The 22,313-nt window shown below is 36.6% G+C and overlaps 1 protein-coding gene across 9 annotated transcripts in view; it reads right to left on the reverse strand.

Annotated features, from left to right (window-relative positions):
* The window catches only part of CRPPA (CDP-L-ribitol pyrophosphorylase A), a 124,651-nt gene that overhangs the window by 42,807 nt on the left and 59,531 nt on the right, over positions 1–22,313 (reverse strand). For 4 of the 9 annotated variants that reach the window (XM_013183459.3, XM_066991784.1, XM_048068332.2 and 1 more), the window contains exons 6-10: positions 20,445–20,542; positions 14,518–14,607; positions 13,797–13,889; positions 10,762–10,890; positions 7,060–10,386 (exon numbers count right to left, since the gene is read on the reverse strand). In XM_013183459.3, the coding sequence (XP_013038913.3) occupies positions 10,213–10,386; positions 10,762–10,890; positions 13,797–13,889; positions 14,518–14,607; positions 20,445–20,542 (584 nt within the window). In that variant the 3' untranslated portion in view covers positions 7,060–10,212. Of the gene's footprint in view, positions 1–7,003; positions 7,031–7,059; positions 10,387–10,761; positions 10,891–13,796; positions 13,890–14,517; positions 14,608–20,444; positions 20,543–22,313 lie in introns of those variants that run through there. The other 5 variants (XR_010829147.1, XM_066991781.1, XM_066991782.1 and 2 more) reach the window with 3 other exon arrangements.

The following is a 22,313-nucleotide window of genomic DNA, read 5'->3' on the forward strand; positions in this document are numbered from 1 at the left end:
GACTGTGATAAAGTCTCCCCTGAGCCTCCTTTTCTTCAGACTACACAACCGCAGTTCCCTCAGCCGCTCCTCACAGGACTCTGCTCTGGACATGCTCCAGGGCCTCGATGTCCTTCTTGTACTGAGGGGCCCAAAGTGGAACACAGTACTTGAGGTGCAGCCTCACCAGAGCTGAGTACAGAAGGATGATCGCCTCCCTGCTCCTGCTGGCTACACTATTCCTGATACAAGCCAGGATGCTGTTGGCCTTCTTGGCCACCTGGGCACACTGCTGACTCACAGTCAATCATCATTCAATTTAAACCAAGAAAAGTCTGGATGGATTTAGTACTCTACAAAATACTAAGTCTTTAGCCTATATCAGGCAATGTAACAAAAAATGAAATAGTGGATAGTAATGGTGGACATCAGATTAACGATGATGGTAGAATCAATGAATCTTTCTTCTGTACAGGGAACTTTCCAAGCGGCAATTTGTTGGAACTATTTGAAAGTGTGGGTGGACTGTTGATGCCAGAAATTCACTGGGATTTTCAAGACTTTCAACAAAATTCCTTTCCAAATATTTTTTAAGAAAACTGAGGTGTCACGATATAAGACAGAATTCCTGACATGAATTCTGACTTGCTGAAAACACAGAAAGAGAGGGCAGAAGTAAATGGTGAGTTCTCAGACCAGCATTCAGACAGATCAGGTGGGATCTGTTACAGAACCTACGCTGTTCAACATATCCATAAACGAACTGGAAGAAATGAGTAAGCAATAATATGAGTTTGCTAATGACACAAAGTTTATTAGGGTATAACTGACAAATGAAATGTAGAAAGACCATTATAAACTGAGTAACTAGGCAGTAAAAATGACAAATCAATTTTAATATAGACAAATGTAAAACACTGCATGTGTAATTCACACATAAAACGATGTGATCTCAGCAGACTGTTACTACTTGGAAACAAGACATTGGGATTAGGACACTATTTTGTGAAGAACCATCTCTCTCTCTTTTCCAGTCCATGTAGCTGTTTGTTACAGCATGCAGTGGATGCTAACAGTTTACATGGGCTTCAGGACCCTAGAGAAGACCATGGAGAATAAATCTATTAAAGGCTAGTAATTCCACAGAAAACAGCTCTGGCTCAGGAAGTACTTAAATTAACAATAAATGAGTAGGGGGAGAGAATTAGGGGTGTCATGTATGCTTGCCCTGATCTGATTCTTTCCTAGGCATTTCCTTATAAATGTTGTTAGACACAAGATAATGGCCTAATAAATGTTTGATGCATTATAACCATGTTAGGTGATATACTGTAGCATAAATCAGCCCATCCAACAAAGAAATGTAAACTCGGGGTATATCAGGGCAGATACTTCCAAATGAGACAGGTAAGTGGTATGTTTGTACGCATCTCGAGAAGGCTCAAATGCACAACAGAACTTCTAGGACAGACAAACTATGACACAAAGGGAGGATGGAAGGGCTTCAGTTCTTCATCCTATACAATAATTCTGAGAAGGATATGACTGCACTATGAATGCAGCAGGGAAATACACAAAATCATCCTTCAGTAAGAATAAGGGATGTAGAAAAGCCTAACTCTCTTTGGATAAGCACTTGATTAGTTAATGGAATGAACACAAAACTAGGCAGCGTGGGACTCAGCTCGGTGTGAAAAACTCCCTTCCAACTGTTTTCTTACTGCTCTAGCTTTAGTGGCGTTTTTGAATGTAATAAAGGTTATGTGAGTGTTGTTAGCTTAACTAAAAGAAGTAATCTTAACTAGCTGCAGAAATAAGAACGTGAAAAGTTCTAGCTCATCCTACTACATAAGAATTCATTGCTTTTCCTTCATTCAAAGAAACATTCCACTACACACAAGAAACACAGCTCTACTATAAGAAAGTAAATCACGGCTGGATAATTTAAATTTCCTATCACTCAGTCTCAAAAAGAGCAGCAGTTTCATTTGAAGACAATAGAAAATAGGTGGTGGGAAAGGTCTAAAGAGTAGCACAAGCAAGTTCAGAATTTTCTACTGTTTTTATCAGTTATGATGACAAAATAATTTTTATTTAAAATAACTGTGGAAGTTACTGGTTTTCTGATACTTTCATTCCAACATATCAGTATGTTTTATTTCCATCTTCCCAAATAATATTAAAAATTTTATTGAGACCTAAGGGCTGTGCACAGGTTGGGGAGTAAAATGCATTTTTCATTCTTGACATTACAGGGCTTTTGCCATCAAGTGTAGTATCACATTATTTTTATACACTTCAGTATCTGGTACGTTCCATAATGGATGACTTTCATATGATCACTCCAATTTAAGCAACAAATGTGATTTGAGGCTTAGTAACACAAATACATATAGAAACCTTAAGTGCTGCTTCCAACCCTTGTAAAGAAACACACACAAGTCAGCCTGGGGCTGACTTTATTTCTACTTGTAATTAGAGGGAGAGGATGAAAGTGGAAATTAACACTGAAATGTAGACTTGATAGCCAATGCCTCCACTGCACAAATTTTAAGAGCTATCATACTTTGAAGACTGCAGCAAATGCAACAGAATGACTTCAGTTACCAGCAATGTACAGCATGATGTGGATTTCTTTTTGTGTTTAAATGGATGTAGAACTTCAAAAGCCTTCCTGGTCAAACATAGTAATAAAAACAGTTATGCTATGAACTGTGTTGTGAATTAACCCTGGAAAACAGCTAGGCACCACATAGTCACTCACTCACTCCCACCCAGGACCCATCTCTGTGCGACAGGGAAAGAGGAGAGGACGAGTAACAGCAAGAAAAGTTGTTGGTTGAGATAAAAAAATGTTTAATAAGCAAAGAAGAAGTTGAAGAAAAAAGAAAGAAAACAAAAGAAGTGATGCAAAGGCAATCACTCACCACCTCCCATGGGTAAATGCCCAGCCAGTTCCCAAGAGAAAGATGGCTAACCTCCCTAAGCTCCCTTCTCTCCCTTTTTATTGCTGAGCATAGCATTATATGGCATGCAATATCTCTTTGGTTAGCTGGGGTCAGCTGTCCTGGCCGTGTCCCCTCCCAGAATCTTCCCCCCCAGCTAACTTGCTGGCAGGACAGTGTGAGAAACAGAAAAGGCCTTGACACTGTGCAAACACTGTTCAGCAATAGCTAAAACATGGGTGTATTATCAACATTGTTTTGGTCACAAATCTAAAACACAGCACTCTGTGAGTTGCTATGAAGAAACTTAACTCCATCCCAGCCAGACCCATTACACTAAGGAAGTTATATGGTAGAAGGGAGAATTTTACAAGGCACAGTAAAAAATTAAAATTAAAGCACAACTGATAGCTGTCATTGGATACAAGTAAATGAAACAAGTGAAAATTACAGATATTTCTCTGTAGAAACCCAAAGTTCCATAAATATGTTACACATCTTTGCCTGTACAAACATAAAATACATTAAATACAAATAAAAGATAAATACAAAACCTGTAAGGAACACTTCTTTCCGAGAAGACCACTCTACAGTAAAATATTGAAACAGTATTAACATTACTAGCAAAGCTAGCATTAATTCTATAAAATCCTATTTTCAGAGTAATTTTATACTTCAGCTAGAAAAATAAACTCTGCATTGAAATAATAAGGTCTCTGGGGAGACCTCGTAGCAGCGTTCCGATACCTAAAGGGGACTTTACAAGAAAGATGGGGAGGGACCCTTTACCAGGGTGTGTAGAGAAAGCCATTACAAGGGTTAACAGTTTTAAACTAAAAGAGGGGAGATTTAAATTAGAAGTTTGGAGGAAATTCTCACTCAGAGGGTGGTGAGGCACTGGAACAGGTTGCCCAGAGAAGCTGTAGATGCCCCATCACTGGAGGTGTTCAAAGCCAGGCTGGATGGGGCTTTGGGCAACCTGGTCTGGTGGGAGGGGGCCTTGCCCACAGCAGGAAGGTTGGAACAGGGTGATCTTTAAGGTCCCTTCGAGCCCAAGCCATTTTATTATACATTTTTTCATTCTATTAGAGAAAAAAAAAAAAAAAGTTATCTGAGAAATTTCTGCCTTTTCCTTAGAAAAGTATGCCAAGGTACAAAAGATCATTAGGAAACTATCAAAGCATGAGGCAGGTAACATTTTCAAAATGCCTCTTAAGCATACCCAATGATTTTGATAAGCTTCTTTTTTGTTGCTGTTTTATGTATTGAGAGCTAAAGCCAGAAAAAACACATACCCTCATTGCTACAGGTTAGTATTTTGGGTACCTGCTAAATGATGCCTTTTGGGGATAGCATGTAAGCAAGGTGAGGCGACTAATTTTTGATGCTCCTGGTCTGATGCCCAGCTTACTCAGACTTTAAGCATTGCTTTAAGCCAAGAATTGCAGTACTAACAATCCAAAAGTGAAACTGTCCATAAACAAATACAATGGACTTCACAGGTTTTTATTAGGCAAGTTAGCAATGGAAAAAATAAGTTAAAAGCAGTTTGTTTGCAAACAAAATTTTATGTCAATATCCTTTCATTCTAAATGTTTATGTTTCCAGTAAGAGATAGCAGGTCAACATCAAAGCTTTCATAATAGGGAAAAAATGTCAGAGTAACTAATAACAGATTGGAAGATCAAACTCAGATTTGATATTCATAATAATATTTGTTTTGCAAACGGTTCCAATTCAATGTTTATTCTCTATCACATTGAAGTATCTAGCGTAATTAAAACATACACACTTTTCAAACTTGTTATTTTCCTTCCCTCTAGAGAAGTTGGCATTTCACCTTACAAACCCATTTGTTCCCCAAAATTTTACTCCATGCTATCAAACTATTTTAGAGCAATATTATTTTATAAAATTGAAATATCCACGAAGAGAAACAATCACAAGCCATTATTGACTAACATTGACAGAATGCCTTAACTGGGCTATGAAAGCAAGGAAGTTTAAAGACAATTTTATGAACACAAGTCTTTTAGGATAAGTCTAAGTGTGTGCTAGGTCTGGCTGGGATGGAGTTAGCTTTCCCTGCAATGGTCCACATTAGTGTTGTGCTCTATACATGTAGCTAGAACAGCATTGATCTCTCACCAATGTTTTGTCTATTGCTAATCAGTGCTGGTCACAGCACCAAGACTCTCTCCCCGTGCCCCAGAGCCAGCAGGTTTGAGGTGGCCAGGAGGTTGGGAGGGGACATCACCAAGGCAGCTGACCTAAACTGATGTATTGTGTTTACGTGGCAAAGGCTTGGCAGCAGGGGGACTGCAGGGGTGGCATCTGTGAGCAGAGCCCAGCAGCTGCCCCATGTCAGGTCAGAGACAGCTCCAGACAGCTCCAAAGGGACCCGCCACTGGCCAGAGCTGAGCCAATAACCAAGGCTTTTTGCACCTCTGTGATAGCATATTTAAGAAAGAGAAAAAAAATCTGCAGTGCAACAGCAGCTGGGATAGTGAAGATTGAGAACCAGCCCTGCAGCCCCCAAGGTCAGTGCAGCAGGAGGGCAGGAGGTGCTCCAGGCACACAGCGGCAGTTCCCCTGCAGCCTGTGGAGAGGCCCCTGGTGGAGCAGGCTGTCCCCCTGCAGCCCATGGGTCCCACACGGAGCAGATCTCCACGCTGCAGCCCGTGGAGGAGCCCCGGTGGAGCAGGTGGATGTGGCCTGGAGGAGGCTGCGGCCCATGGAGAGCCCCCGCAGGAGCAGGCCCCGGGCCGGAGCTGCAGCCCATGGAGAGGAGCCCACGCAGGAGCAGGGGGTCTGGGGGGAGCTGCCGCCCGTGGGGGACCCGTGCTGGAGCAGTTTGCTCCTGGGGGATGGACCCCGTGGTACGGAGCCGTGTGGGAGCAGTGCTTGAAGAGCTTCTGCCTGTGGGCAGCCCCTGCAGAATCAGTTCGGGAAGGACGGCATCCTGTGGGAGGGAACCCACATGGAGCAGGGGCAGGGAGTGACCGTGAAGCAGCAGTGGAGATGAAACTCCAGACTGACCACAGCCCACTCAGGGGAAGGAGGGGGTAGATGGGAGTAAGGTGTCTTTAGTTTGCTTTTAGTTTCTCAGTGCTCTAATCTGCTAGTGATATAGGCAATAAATTACATTAATCTCTCTATGAGCCTGTTTTGCCTGTGACCATAATTGTTGAGTCATCTCCCCATCCTTATCTCAACCCTTGAGCCTTTGCCATTGTATTTTCTCCCCCTCTTCCTGTGAGGGGAGGGAGTGAGAGAGCAGCTGTGGTGGAGTTCAGCTGCCCAGCTGGGTAAGAGCACCACAGCTGACCAAAGGGATATTCCATGCCATATGATGTCACACTCAGCAATAAAAGCTGGGAAAGGGGAAGGAGAGGGGGGGGTTCTTGTTACAAAGACACCTGTCCTCCACGCACAACTGCTATGCATATTGAAGTCGTGCTTCCCAGCATGTGGCCAAAAACAGCTTTTTGATGGAAAGCAGAGAATAATTGTTTTGTTTTCTCTTTGCTTCCACACAGCCTTTGATTATTTTCCCCTCTTTCTTTTACCTTTAATTAAATTATCTCAACCCATGAGCCTTTTTCTGTCCATCGTACTTTGTTCTCCCCCTCCTCTTTTGAGGAGGGGGAGTCAGGGAATGGTTGTGGTGGACCTAAGCTGCCCAGCAGGGTAAAACCACCACAAACTGCCTTAATCATTTTGGCTGATGTGGTGGTGGGAGAACTCTGATTCGTCCAATTAAAAGTTCAATAGCTGAAATAAGTCTAAAAAGGTCATGTTTAAAAGGCATTAACCATTAATCTTATTTTCAGTGCAGCTTGTTAAACTCCTAGAACCTGTAACATCATAGACAAATTGATCGACTTTCCGACCTTTCCCTGGTAAAAACCTGTAGTTATTTAATGAAAATCCAAAAGGTTACCAATTGTTTTTCTAAAAAGCTCATCTTTCTCAGATGGAGAATTTGGTGCTGCACTGCAAAGTTAGCTTGTGGGAATGCTTAATTAGAGCATCTTTAATAAATTTTCACAGTTGTAATAAATCGATGAATTTATTACCTGTTTTTGCTAGGGGAGGAGGAAGACCTGAGGGGAAACAAGGAAAGGAGAGTGAGAGAATGACAGAGAAAGAAAGGGAGAAAGAGAAACTGTGCAAGTAAATATAAGAGTACCTATGCATAAATTCATTTCCAGTTGGCAAACCACCTTTTGCTTTGCCATTTGGATGATCCCATTCTGTTTTGTGATTCCTGTTTCGGGAAACACTGTCTTAAAGCCTGCCCTGCTTTTAAGGGATCTTTGATGAAAAAAAAAAGTAAACATATGCCTTTTTGATTTTACCAAACCAGACAGAAAACAAATTTAGCAGTTTAAGTAACGTCCTCAATCACCGAGCACACTGTGGATGAGCATCTTGTCTTCAAAAGTCTTAAAAACTACAATAAATGTGCAGCAGTGTACATAAGAAATCACTCTCTTCAGTTTACTTTAGTTTCAAACAGCTTCATAACAACTATTCTATTGCATTATTTGTCTTTTCTTAGAGTACAGACTGTGCTTTTTCTGGCTATTTCAGTAAATAGTTTGTCTGCCTTAATCAGATAGCTCTTTCAGAGACAAAAGTATTTGAGGCCACCTAATCCCAGGCAAGCCTCTGCACATAACTGCTGTGCTGCCAGGATATTCTGTCAGTGCATCTCGGAGGTAGGATTACTTAAAATATAGTTCTATAACCAACATATTTTAATATTACTTTCATATTTTAAAGTTTTCTGTGGCTTCCTGTATCCATCCATATGTATTTTATTCCAGATGATAATTCTTCCTTTTTATTCTGTGTGAAAAGTAGCAATTATTTCTGAAACTTCTAGACCAAAATTATAATATTGCAAACTTTACAGCCTTCTGCATTTCTATTTCCATATCTGGAAATGTTGCCTTTTGGTGGTTTTTTTTTTTTTTTTGGACACAAAGATCTGTGTTGACAATTTTCTGTAATTCATTCATCAGAAATTATTACTTTAGTAAGCAGAATAGTAGTATATGGACAAACTAGTATTTTATAAAACTTAACTAGTATATTTGAATAAAAAACCTACATAGTATACATTTAATGTTTACAGATAGTAATGAACTTAAGTGTTTGTGATACCAAGGCTCAAGTTCAGTAGTATTCCACTGCTCAGATGAACAAGTAACCATCACATGCAATTGAAATTCTCTTCCAAATCTTGCAGTTTGAATGACAAACTGATGCTGTTAAAATTAATATATTTCCAACCAGGCATGGATATAGTGTCTTGTCATTACCTATTGTATTATCTGGTTTGTTAGCAATTCTTTTAGGTTTACTTTTTTTTTTTTATTGGTTTACTCGGGACTAACTTGGCCTTTTTATAGGTTTTACTCCTAGTCTGCAGAATAAACTGTTCTGTATTATACGCTATTAGACTAACTACTACTTAAAAAAGAAAAAAAACTGTTCTGATATACAAATTGTTATTTTCAGGGTACAGCACTAAATCAACATAGCTGGAACTTCACTAACATTATAGCGTTGCCCAATTTTTTTTGCCCAACACCATCATGTGCCAGTTACATCTTCCATTACAACTGGATTTTTTTCCTATTTCCAAGTCAGCTTGTTTATCAGCTATTTCCTTCAACTCATCTGAAAAAACTCAAAATCTAACTCCACAAGTTCAGACTCTGGAATTTTCTGAATACTCTTTCTTCCCCCCTTTGACTTTTGTATACGTAAAATGATTTCACCTCAATATTTTCATAGTCACGTCTCAATAAATTCTTTGTCTATTATGTTTTATCCCTATTCAAGGATTAGTAGAAGTGTGTATATCAACCATGTATGTTTGATAGTGATGATATAACCTGTCAGCTAGAGGGAACCTCCATGAAGTAATTTGTCATCACGAAGAATACTGACAGAAGCTGTTGCAACAAGAGGCTGAGCATCCTGCATTACAACAGCAGGTACTTTTTGTGTTTCCACTTCCTCTGGACCCCCCAACATGCCAGTATTAAATTCACCAATCCTTTCTAAAGCATGAAACTTCTGTAAGGGTGACAGCAGCCACTCTGGAGAACTGCAAGCTGTGAACCAAAACCATATCTAAAAGCATCAATGTTTGCAATTACAAGAGTTTGCTGGAGTATCAGACTCTTGATTAAAAAGTTGACATGCTTGTACTTTCACTTCAGTAGACAAAGAGAGGATTCACATTATTAGCTAATATGTTGTACTTGAAGTCAAATACCTTGGTGACTCGAAACATCCTCTGAAGAAAAAAAAAAACACAAAACAGAAAATAACACAGAAAAACACAGCCAATACAAAACAGAAACCTTCTCTTTCTCGTCCACATTAGCAATAAATGGTTGTCATTTCTAGATTCATGTCAAGTATTTTTACAGACATATATAGACAGATTTCACAGAAGTCCATTGAAAATTATAAAAGGTTTTCCTTCCAATCATCTTTATTAACTGCTGTTATCAGCATATGTAACATTTGATCCATCTGCACATAAAACTATATATACAATGAATCTTGTGAGAAAAAGATGTACTTACACTAGAAGTCCTATAGGTAATGCTGAGCCATATATACAATATACATATATATAATTAATTTTTTGAGAAAAAATTGTACTTACACTAAAGGTCTATTTGTAATGTTACATTATTACCATGATAAAGTGCTTGTATGAAGTCTTAAAGCTATATTTCAACAGTTATTCAAATTACCTTTACCACAGGAAAACAGAATTCACCCTGGAAAAAATGGGTTTTGATAGTACTAGAAAGAAGACTAAAAATATATTTTATAGCACCAGAAAGAAGACTACAAAAATATATGTATGCCATTGTATGTTGTACGAACAAGAAAGAAATTAATGTCATGTAATAACATAATTCCCACATGAAATAGTTATGCAGGTATTACAAGTTTCTATAGGCATTAATTAATAGGTATTGATACTCATAGCTCTTAATAAAGCCAATAGAATTTTGGGGGAAATCAAATATTTGGTATACAAGAAAAATAACCTATGGATGGACAGTTTAAAAAAAATATATATATAAACTCTAACACCACTCAATTTAAAAAAAAAAGTCAAGATTACATTTATCCTTCTATATTAAAATTTCCACTGAATATCTAACTTATTTACTTGTTCACTGCTGATTGAGTTATAAAGCTGTCCACACAAGCAGCAATAACCGTATTTACACTGGATGCAAGGCAGTCAAGTTTTCCGGTTGGCAGAACACATTTCCCAGACAAAATTATTTACTTTAGATAGCTTCTGTGAGTACAAAGGATGCTGGAGTGATAAGTCTTTTTGCCTCCAGCTGAGGCAAAAATTGGCTTTTATTGGAGTGTTTGTATCACCACCTATATGCCATGTCCTTTCAGTCACCTGAATACCAAACACTGTTTCAATGTGAAGCATAACACTCTGAAAAAGCACTAATTAAAAATACTTTCACTATTTTTTACTTTTTAAATCCTGAAGAAAGCAGAAAAGGAAAGAGGAAACAGAAAAAAGGACTGTGATGTTTTCACATGCTTTTAAAAACTGTTTGCCATTTGTTCCTCTCTAATCAAAATGCTTACATTTTTGCCTATAACTACAGGCTCTTCTGAATTTTAAACAAGAACAGGCAAGAATCTTTCCAATAAATGTTTTTCATGTCATATTTATTCCCCTTGGATTTTGTTTTAGATGAAGATTCTATCATTAATCATATAAATCACAAAAGTAGATACTTTGCAGGTAGAAAGAATTACATACCTTATATTGGATAAGGAGACCATAAACCAAAATATTTTTCTTTTTCACTTCCCTTGCAAATTTCTTGATCTTAGTTAGTTCTTCCAACCCAATGCTGAAAGAAATATTTTCTGAAATATTCAAGTGCACCTGCAAAGGAACAGATATGCAAAAAAAATCTACTTTTTCAAAGCATGTTATTTTAGACTGCCAGTTTTTAATAGCTCATACCATTGTTAAGAACACACAAGAACACAGGCTAATAAAGGTTTTTCTTATTTTCTACTCACATTGAATTCCATCACTTATATATTTAGTGACATGACAATTATTTCTTTTCAAAGAACAGTGAGACCAATATGCCAGAACAAAGCAGAACACAATGTTGTAACTGTGTATTAAAAATATTTCATTAAATCAGAAAACAAACAACATTCTTTCCCAAGCTCTAACCTAACTTTCACAGATTTTTACTATCAGGATAATAGAGAAATACAGATGTTTTTCTCAAGCACGTTAAAGGTTTTCAAAATGGAACTGCATTCTTCAAAGCTTTATTTTCAATTTACTACCTTCTCAGTGTAGAATATTAATAGCCTAAATTAGATTCAACAAAACACTTATTCTACCTAATTATAAGATTTTCCTCCCACTGTCTAGTTTTAGGTACTTGTTAGGAACAACTGATGGATGAATTATATCATCTGAACTACCATAAAAGAATGAAATGTATCATTTTTTCTTAAAGCTATCTTCAAAGGTGTTCACCTAAATGCACATGCAGTAGGCCGCTCAAGCAAATACACTTTCATTAACAGTGGTGCTGGATGCTACAAGGACTTTGAGATCTACTATCATAGGGGCAAAACCTCAGTTTCACAGTGAGTATGTGTTACTATTGTTTGCATCTATACATACTTCTCTGGGAATATTAAGTCCAGAATATTTATAGCCGCAATCATTTAAACAAAGCTCTCACGTTCCATGTGTTACAGAAAAAAAAAAAAAAAAAGACCTTCATTCAAATCCAGGGTAGGAGCTGATGCCAGCTAGGAGGCTGGCAGTGTTTTTAACACTGTAGTGTTACTCATTTGTGAGTGACTTATGAATGGACCTATTAGAGCAGACGCAGAGGAGAGACACAAGGATGATCAAGGGGCTGGAGCACCTCTCTTATGAAGACAGACTGAGAGAGCTGGGGTTGTTCAGCCTGGAGAAGACAAGGCTCCAGGGTGACCTCATAGCGGCCTTCCAGTACCTAAAGGGGGCCTACAGGAAAGCTGGGGAGAGCCCCTTTACCAGGGTGTGTGAAACGACAAGGGTTAATGGTTTGAAACTAAAAAAGGGTAAATTTAGCTTAGATATTTGGAAGAAATTCTTTACAATGAGGGTGGTGAGGCACTGGAATAGGCTGCATGGAGAAGCTGTGGATGCACCATCCCTGGAAGTGTTCAAGGCCAGGCTGGATGGGGCTTTGGGCAACTTGGTCTGGTGGAAGTTGGGGTTGGAATTAGATCATAGAATGGCTTGGGTTGGAAGGCCCTTAGTTCCAAGCCCCCTGCCATAGGCAGGGATGCCACCCACTAGATCAGGTTGGCCAAGATAATCTTTAAGGTCCCTTCTAACCGAAACCATCCTATTGTTCTAATTGATTAACAATTCTAAGTTAATTACACATCCCCAAAACTTAACAGAGAGAAATGTTTTCTAAAATTCTTGATAAAGGGTTAATGAAAACATTCTCAGTCCAGAAAAGTACATTCTGCATATCCACTATACCTGTAAATGGGCGAAAGATTTGGAGGTGTATCACTACTATGATTAAAGGCAGAAAGAATTTACCTTGGTTTCAAAATTCAGTAAAATTAAAGCTCCACCCTGAACTTCCTCAGAAATAGCATCAGAAAAAAAAGAGTCTAGAAATAAAGTTATAAATCTTTCCATGGAATTAGAGTATCTCAGTCTATAAGACAACAACATACAGTTACTGAGTATATCAGGTTTTGTAAAATACTACTTACCTTCATGATATCTCATTTATTTGTTAAAAACAACAATAACATTTCATAACTTTGACCTCAGATTAAACTTAACTTGAGAAGTAAACTCTCAGTTTTGCCTCCAGATCACTAGACTACATGACTACACGCTTCGGAAACTATTCAGGCTCTAGGTAAAATAAATATTTGTTTTTCAGTGGCTTCCTATAAGGAATTAGATTATGAAATCACAACAGATTATTATGCATTATTAATGGATAATATAATATAGACCAGAGACACACACTTTGGTGAGATATGGCATTAATGATGCTCATTCAACCCAATACTTCTCATCCCTATCTATAAAGTCAGACAATATAACAACAGAATTGTATCTGGTTATACTACACAGAGACTTTCAAATCTCATATTTTCTCCTTTTAAACAGATTGAGTAAAATAAAAGTCATGTACACCTTCAGCTGTCATCCACATGAAACATTAAAATTATTTTGGCAACAATATTCTAATGAGAATTTTAGCCAAAAATGTAGTTCAAAAATTTTGCCAAGTACCAGAACATATTTCAGTGTTATAACATCTTGATGTTTTATATTGCAAAGTACTTCTCAGTTCTTTTTTAATATTTGAACCAGAAAAGCAATAATAATTTTTAAAACTTTAAATAAAACAGAAAACACAGAAAAAATATAAAGCCACTTAATTTTCTTTCAGCTGAATATTCCAGGGTACACCATTTGCAGCAACCCAGTACGAGATGGAGCACAACAATAAAGCAGGAGTTAACAACTCAGTATGAATAGCCAAAATAAATCTTTTACAGATCTACATAACTAATAATCGGCATTTTGCTACTATTGGTTTATTCCTGACAGTATGGAGTACATTTGCTGAAGCACAAATGACACATTTTACAGTCTAATTCACAGTTCAAAGTTTCAATTATATTCAGAGATATCAGTGTCTCTTGAAATAGTCTAAATCTGGTGTAACACTTTATTATTAGCAGTTATTTACAGATACTTTCTACAAGGAATTTTTAAGAGTTACCTACCAAAATAAGAACCACTGGATATAAGAGAGGAACATTTGATTTTTCTAACATATCCACTAGTTGCTGGATTTCTTCAGTAGCATACTCTTTATCCTAAATGAAAAAAAAAAAAATGTTTAGAATTACTGAAAATATCAAAAAAAATATTTCATAAAAATGGTATTCAAACATCTATCACTTACCAAAAAAGATACGTAACTCTTGGGGGCGGGGGTGGAGGGGTGTTTGGTTGGTTTTATATTTGTAATGCTTTTGCCAGATAAATTATGGTTGTTTGAAACAAAATTGAGATTAAGAATATTACCCTTAAGAAATATATATAACAACCTTAAGGGTCTTGTTTGATCTCGGACAAAGTTCAACAAAAATCTTCCTGTTCGCATACAAGGAGCCAAATATAGATTGCAAAGCATGCATGTGTCCAAAATGGGAAGCACTAATGAAGACCACAAAAGCAATGCACAGATAACTATACGTGGTATACCTCTTCATATTGCATCCCTCTTGTTCAAGAATTCATGAGTGGTTTAACAACATACTGAAGGAATTGCAAAATCAGGAGTAAAAGAATGGACCAATATGTCAACGGTCCACTTTGGTGCATATCAGAAACACCAAACAATGGAATGGATACAAACCATTTGTTATTCAAATATGTAATTATCTACTATTACTAATAAGTTTAAGTGCAAAACTAAAAGCATGCTTCTTTTCAACTTACATTGATGCAAAGAAAATTGTAGCACTCTCCTGAGAAGATGTTTTGTAGATGGCTATCATTTTTGCTTAGAGATATCGATATAGCTTCAACCTGATCAGAAAAAAATATATTACTTCTTCACAAATTCAACTTCAGACTTAACCATCTGCTAAAGCTTACACAATTATCACAGAGATTGTTAATTCAAATGGCATAAAACTGGCAGTTTGTATTTCCAATAAAAGAGCTAAAATCTGCTCAGACTTTCAGGTCACTCAACAGTGAAGCATGGAGTCCAGAACTCCACCGTTTTCTGCAAGTATTTGCTGAAGCGTACTGCTAGAGGGAGCCATTCCAAAATCAGCCCTGGAAGTATCATCAGACACTAGAGTTACAGCCTGGGGTAGGATGTTCAACTCCTCCCAGAGATGAAAGACTATTAAGACGATCAAGACAACCTATTGACTTTAGATCTCTGATTCTAAGCAACTCTTCATAAAGTTCAACAAATACACATGATTTCAATCACGTTCAACAAATATATGTTGTCTTCATATAACTAAAATAAAATAAATGAAGGGCCAGGTATGAAGGACCAGATGCACAGGTATTCCAGGATTCTGTTATGACAAGAATCACTTAGAATTTCTCCTGAAAAGCATTTCCATGATGAATACTTTAGAATACCTTCTTAATCACAAACATATTTATTTTGTAACCTTTAGCTATAACATCAGCTAAGAAATGATCTTATCCTAATTAAAATAAAAAGTAGATTCCACTACATCACCAGCTTCAGGCTTGCCTTAAGGAAAATAGCAATCCAAGTTTCACAAGGGAATTTTTTTCCTTAAGAGAAGATAACATTTTGAAGCCAGTAAAAAAAGGTTTTTTTTGTTTGTTTGTTTAAAAAAAGCCAAAAACCTTCATGTGGCTTCTATTACACCAGCAAATCTCACCGTGCCACTACTCACGTGCTTTATTTCTGCCCAGAACAGAGTGTATGCTAGCTGCAAACAACAGAATTGATCCACTGCTGTGCTCCCTCAAAATGTCACTGAATCCACAATCCAACAGAAGTACCAAATACCACATTTTTAAAACAGCTATTGTTATCTAAAGTTGTATTTGTTTATTTTTGAAATAGTTGGGTAGCTAACTTGTTTGCAAAGAAAGATGGTTTGAAAACCCAAAGCTGAGATCTATGTATTAAAGATTTTAGAAACTTTGGGGCTGAAAATTTGATAATGCAGCCCTAAATAGTTGATATTTAAAGAGTTTAAAAAAGATGCAGAAGGCAAGAATTACTAAAACTACTTTAAGAAATGCAGTACTCCAGTGCTGCTCCAGCTTGAACTTCTGCTGAAGTAAAATCAGAAATCCTCAATGCCTTCATGACCTATTGCAACGTAGTGCAACAAGCATGAAAGCATGCAAGACTTTTCAGAAGGTAAATAGAACGTGACCCAAAGCCCTTCTTTTTCTTTTCTTTGAGACACCAGCATACATGATGCTTAAGTATTCCAGAATATATAAAGATTAATTAAGTGTATCAATTTTTATTTAAATTGAACAATTTGATAGAGCAGTATATTGAGATTTTGTTTTACAGACATATTATTCAGTAAAAATGAAATAAGATTTGTCTCTTGAAAAAGCACGGGTAGGACTATATTCTGTAAGGGGTGGAACACAAGTAATATGTTACCAAGACAAACATATGAGTGGTATACACATACACACCTCTGTTGCTGCGTTGTTCAACTTAAGAGCTCACTTCTCAAATCTTTACAAATGTAAAATATCTCTTAGCTTCCAAAAGAACCCTTCCTCTACATGAGATGCCAAATTATGCCCCTTTCCTTTCACGACTTCAGTGAAATTAGGCTTCCAAACAAGCACAGACTCACACAGCACACAGACTCCTCTAATAGCATCATGAAAACATGAACATGAGAAAGCTATGTCTGCACATCTGTAATTTTTTGTTTGTAAAGTTGACTAGCAAATTCCAAACTAGCCAATTTAGCTTCCATGTACATCCAATGTTTCCTTATATCATCAGTTTTGACTTCAATTGGAATACTAAAAAAAAAAAAATCCGCTGACTTGAATACACTTTTCTGCAAACAAATGAAAAGTAATTCTTAAACAGGAATTCTTACAGTGAACTCAGCAGAAATAGATTTTTTTTTTTTTTTAATTATGAAAGCATGTCTCTGAAAAGGCTCTTAGTGGAGTTACTTGTCAATTTATTTGTTAAAAGGCAGATTCCAGAGCAACTGGGGCAGATCATCCAAAAACCTTTCTACGCAGTGCCTATTCCAAAGTTCTGAAAAAGCAAATGATCATAACGTATGTGTTACTATTTTTATTTCTCAGGCAATCTCCCAGTCATGGCGTGCTTTTTATTTCTGTTTCTAATGACGTGTAGAATCAGTATTTTTTGTGCAGTATTTTGAAAGATACACTGATCATCTCTGTCTCTTAGTTTTATCCCAGGTTTCTTGTCTAATGTTTTCAAGCCATAGAAGACACATTATCATCGATGATAACCCATATTTTAATTTTCATCTCATTCAAATACGGATGTAAGTACCCTTAAGCAATGATCTTAAGAGAGGGACTCTGTCATGGAGTGTAGTGATAGGACAAGGAATAATGGCTTTAAACTGAAAGAGGGTAGATTTAGATTAGAGGAAAATTGGAAGAAATTCTTTACAATGGGGGAGGTGAGGCACTGGAACAGGCTGCCCAGAGAAGCTGTGGCTGCCCCAGCCCTGGCAGTGTTCAAGGCCAGGCGGGATGGGGCTTTGAGCAACCTGGTGGGAGGTGTCCCTGCCCATGGCAGGGGGTGTGTAACAGGGTGATCTTTAAGGGCCCTTCCAATCCAAACCAATCTATGATCTGACCCATGACAAAATAGTTCAGCTGGTCTCAGAGGCTTTCAACGCGTATCTAGGAAACACAATTCAGGAAGCAGCAATTCAATAGCAGATTACCCATGAGAAAGAAGACAGGTGAATAACAATTCTTGCTACCAAACTGAAAACTTCAATAAATTGTCAATTAACTAAAATTAATTCTTCTTCTATTTGGATAGTTAGCATGCAAAAGTATTTCTTTAAATTATTTATGAAAGTTACCACGTAATTACAACACTACTTGAGATAACAGAAATTACCTAAAATTCCACCTCAGTAAAAAGCGTCATGTTCAGGGGTTAAACAGAACAAAAGTACGGGGATTTGCCTAATTACTTCTGGTTGGTTTAGGAATCAATATTCAGGTAGTATAAAGAGGCAGAGGTGGTGAGGGTTTCTTTTTGTTTGTTTTTGTTTTCAACATGGAGATAAGAATAATAAAAATGTTTTCCTTAATGTTTCTCTACTTGTCAGACAACCTGTGGTAAAGTTTCAATTTTATTTAACATCAATTTTTCATAAAATCAATCAATAACACCAGGACATTAGCAATTTGTAAAAGTTAAAGTGTATCAGAATTCAAAGTCACAATCAATACCAGTCTAGCAGATGGACAATTCAATGATTAAGAAATTATCTCTTTCTCACTGAAAGACTAATTAGTGAAACTTTAGTCCATTCCTAACTGAATAGGACCAAATATTTTGATATACTGCTTGTGGATACTTATCGAGTCACAAAAATAACATACAACTTTGTCTAATCACATTTCATACACAGGAGGAATTTGTCATTGAATAAGCAGGAGTAGCTAATTATCAGGTATGAAAGAAAATAGCTTCAGCCCCCATTTAAGTCTGATTGCTTCCAAAGAAAGAGGTAAATAAGAAATTCAAGGAAAGACAACTTATGCCTTCCATAGTAAGGTATTTTCAGCAAAAGTATTCATTTATTAGATACACAATTTACAGTAACACTTTTAAAATACCTATTCAGATCTTTAAAGATTCTTACTTAGAAGCTGACAAACATATTAAAAGTAAATATGGTGGCTAGTATGCACTAGTATCAAAACTATCAGAAATGCTAAACTATTGACCATACTTAGAGAGTTCAAATTTCAGATTATACATACCCTACCGTATGCTTCTTAATCAGTGTCTTAACTAGACTGATTACCCTCTAATTAGCCCTTTTGAATAACCCAGATTTCAGTTCAGTAAGTTTAATACAGTTAAAGTAATTAACATGTTGTACAGAATCAAATCTCTCACAAGGATACTACACTTCACTTGAGAAACACCTTCTTTCTAAGGTCTTTCAAATTTGGGAAGTACCATATAATGCTAACCTTGAAAATTATCTCACATGATTAAGGATGTTTCAGGGAACAATACAATACAGGGATCTTGATGGAGTTCTTTCTCAAATGTCACCTTGCAGGAATGTTTTAGAAGTACTGAGTAGAAATTTAACAAAACTTGAATATGAGGAAACAAAACACGGATCAAGAGAAGAGAAGAATGGTGCTAGAAGTCATCAGTTAAGCTGATTTAATAGAGTGATCAAAAAAAATCAGTCCCATATCAGGAGGAATCCTTTCACTTTACTCCCTCATTACCTTGTTTGTGGTCATTTTATCTGTAGTTTATTCAAATGCATCATAGGTTCAGATGCCTGACCAACCGAACAGCTAATTGCTTCTACAATGAAAAGCTCCAAGGATGTTGCAGATTTTAATTGGTTTTGGCACCAGGCTGACTTTTAAGTTCGGGTTTCATAAAGCTGGTTGTTAGAACATAAATTCTTTGTTTTTTCTTACTGGATTGGAAGTGTTTCTCATGGTATTATTAATGTGGTTATATGTAAATGTAATAGAGATACATAGGAGTGTGTAAGTCAATGTTTAAAGAAGTTTGTTTTTTTCCCCAATATGGGAAAAATATCTTCCTAGCAGTACCAGAATAGCTTAAAGAGAGAAAAAAGTAAAACTAGTAACAGATCTAGTATCAGTAAAGTGGAAGAAGACTTCTGCTCCATCATACAGCTATTCAGACAACAAGAAAATCTTATTCAACTCTGCCAATATTTTGTACTTTAAAATGTAGACATGTAATAGATAAAACCCATGATTTTCCCTACTAAATACAACTATTTCCAAATAAGAACTGAAAGTACAATATCAAGTTACATTTCCAGATGTAAAACAGCAAGTTTGCTATACAAGAACATCCCATATGAACTGAACACAGAAAACAGATCAATAGACATGAACAAAAGCTATTATAAAAGTAAAGCTATGCAAATTGGGAAACCTATATTTTTGAACAGTTAATTCTGCTCTATTTCTCTGGGAAAGATGTTATCTCATTACATAAGACATAATTAAGAATTACTCCGATAACGCTCAAGATTTGTCTTATTACTAAATGTTAATCATCTTTGGGAAAATGCAAATATGTGATAGTCCCATTATTAGGAATAATGAAAAAGGAAAAGATAATTAAATGCCAGTGGAAAATTCCATCAATATTCTACAGCAATGCTTCAAGAAGCATTCAGTATGCGTAAGTGTACTTCCATATCTCTCTACAAAAAGGCTGATTAACTTTGCATTCACAATTGTGCAAGAACACAACTTACTCTTTAATTCATTTGGACTTTAATTCAGACTTCAAAGTAACAAAAGCATTTCCTCTGTAACATATTTGTAACAATTCAGGCTTACTGAATTCATAAAAGCTAAAGAAAATGACCTCTCTCTTTTCTGGATCCAATTTCTCCTCTAATCTAATATAAACATTTTAAAGAGCATCTGTATGATCCCTCTCTATAGCATAATTAAGCAGAAGATGCTTCTTTCTTGGTAACTTCTACACCTGGTGTTAATCCTTTTTAATAAATACTCAAGTGACACAGAAGGTCTCAGTTTCTGTATTCGGAATTTATACCATTTCTTACGAGTTGTGACAACATAAAATTTTAAATTAATCACACAGTGTACAATCACAGAGTTGTACTTACTTTTACTTGGTTTTTCAGAGATTCATGAAGGAGAAAACCTGCTTGTACAACAGCTTCCTTCACATCAGTAATAATACAAATTTGTTGTGATAGGTTGTCTGTTATCAAGAAAAAAAATGCAAAAAAAAATATATAATTACTTATCTGCTAAATATAATGTTCAATTCATATACTGATGTCTTTTGACTGCTCTTTAAACAAGCCTCCACAAAAGATACACATTTTTTGCATGTGGAAAGTTTTTTTTTGTCTGTTTGCTTTTATACATAATTACACACCACATAAATTCAATCAGATGCATTTAAGATTATTTAAGTAAACATCTCACTTTCTATTGTAAACTCGAAGACTTGTTTCAAAAAAAGAATTTTAAAACTGATGTAGAGTTAGTATTATTGGAAAGTGACTTCTGTATTTAAAACAATTCTTGTGAGTGGAAACAGTGAATTAACCACTGAGGATCCCCAAAATGATTCTATGAATCAAGGACACTTATTATGGCCAATATACATTGCATGACTACAAAAATCATGGTAGCAACTCTCTTGATATTAAGTTAGCAAGAATGGGGTGGGGTGGAGATAGAAGAGAGAACAATAAATACCTGCTTATAAACCATCACAACCAGATGAAAGTGAGAATAAAAAAAAATGCATGGCCAGTTCTCACAGGACTGGAAATCACAGAATATCACAACTGTGGGAGAAATTGTCTTCCCATAGATTCATTGGGCAAAAATATCCTGAACATGCATCAAAGTTGGCTTCTACTTACTATAGAGTAACTTTACAGTCTAAAAGAATGGGTCAATGGGAAAACCATATTGAATTAATTTCTTATCAGCAGAAAGCAACCAGTAGATTGAAATCAGAGTGCAAGAGCCACATGAATTTAGTACTGTACAAGGAATGCAGATACCCTACTGATACAAGATAGATGTACATAATAAAATAGACTGGCGTATCTGATTTCAAGAACTCAGATTCTGTGGAACTAGGTAATTTAGCTAAGAAGGTCAGATTGGAGCTATTACAAAAATCTACATGTGGAAGGCTGTGGAATCCAAAAGGGCACCACAACTTCGACAGTTCTTTTTAAAAATAAGTCAGTTTTCAACAAGCAGTGTCAAATGTAACCTCACAAGAGGCTGCTGAAAGATTCTAACTATAGAAACCCACCTCACTCCTCTCCCATTCTCCTTAAACCTCTGACTTCCTGTAATGTACACAAGAAAGGAGAGAAGACTCCAAAAAAGGTGACTAAGAGTTGCAGGATGAATTTAATAAGAAAGTGATGAAAAGTGAAAACATTGGAGGAGTAATGCAATGCTGAAATATGAAAAAATGAAAGTACTGATAACGTACACATTGGAAAAATACTGCATGCTTTTAAATGATCAAGAAAAATGTACAAAGGAAATCTGGGAAATCATTGTTTATAAAATCATTATAACAAAGCAATAGTTCTGCTCTAGCTGAGGTTTAAAACTCACTTCCAATTTAAATATCAACACTATCAAGGGCCGATAAAATCCTTACGTTAGTTTAGATGGTCTACTCCTTTGCTGTATTATGGGAAGGAAGGCTAAGTATAGCCTCCCTCTTCAAGACTGCCTGTGTCCCACCTCTGAGAAGCTGATCCATCGAGCTGTCACTCAGCATACCCACCAGGAATGCAGAGAAGGCAGCTGGATGCTGGCTCCCAGCTCCTTCTGACTTCCTCAAGTCTGCTGGCTACATGCAGCATTACACTCCTGGTTTTCAGGAGTCTGTGTCTGGGTGAATCAAACAGACAGTCTGGAAAGCCATGTCACAGCCACGTCATGAACCATATTAATTATCAGCTAACAAGATTTTGTTTTTCATCAGA

This window comes from Anser cygnoides, chromosome 2 (assembly GCF_040182565.1).
Source record: "Anser cygnoides isolate HZ-2024a breed goose chromosome 2, Taihu_goose_T2T_genome, whole genome shotgun sequence".
In the NCBI taxonomy this organism is placed as follows: domain Eukaryota; kingdom Metazoa; phylum Chordata; class Aves; order Anseriformes; family Anatidae; genus Anser; species Anser cygnoides.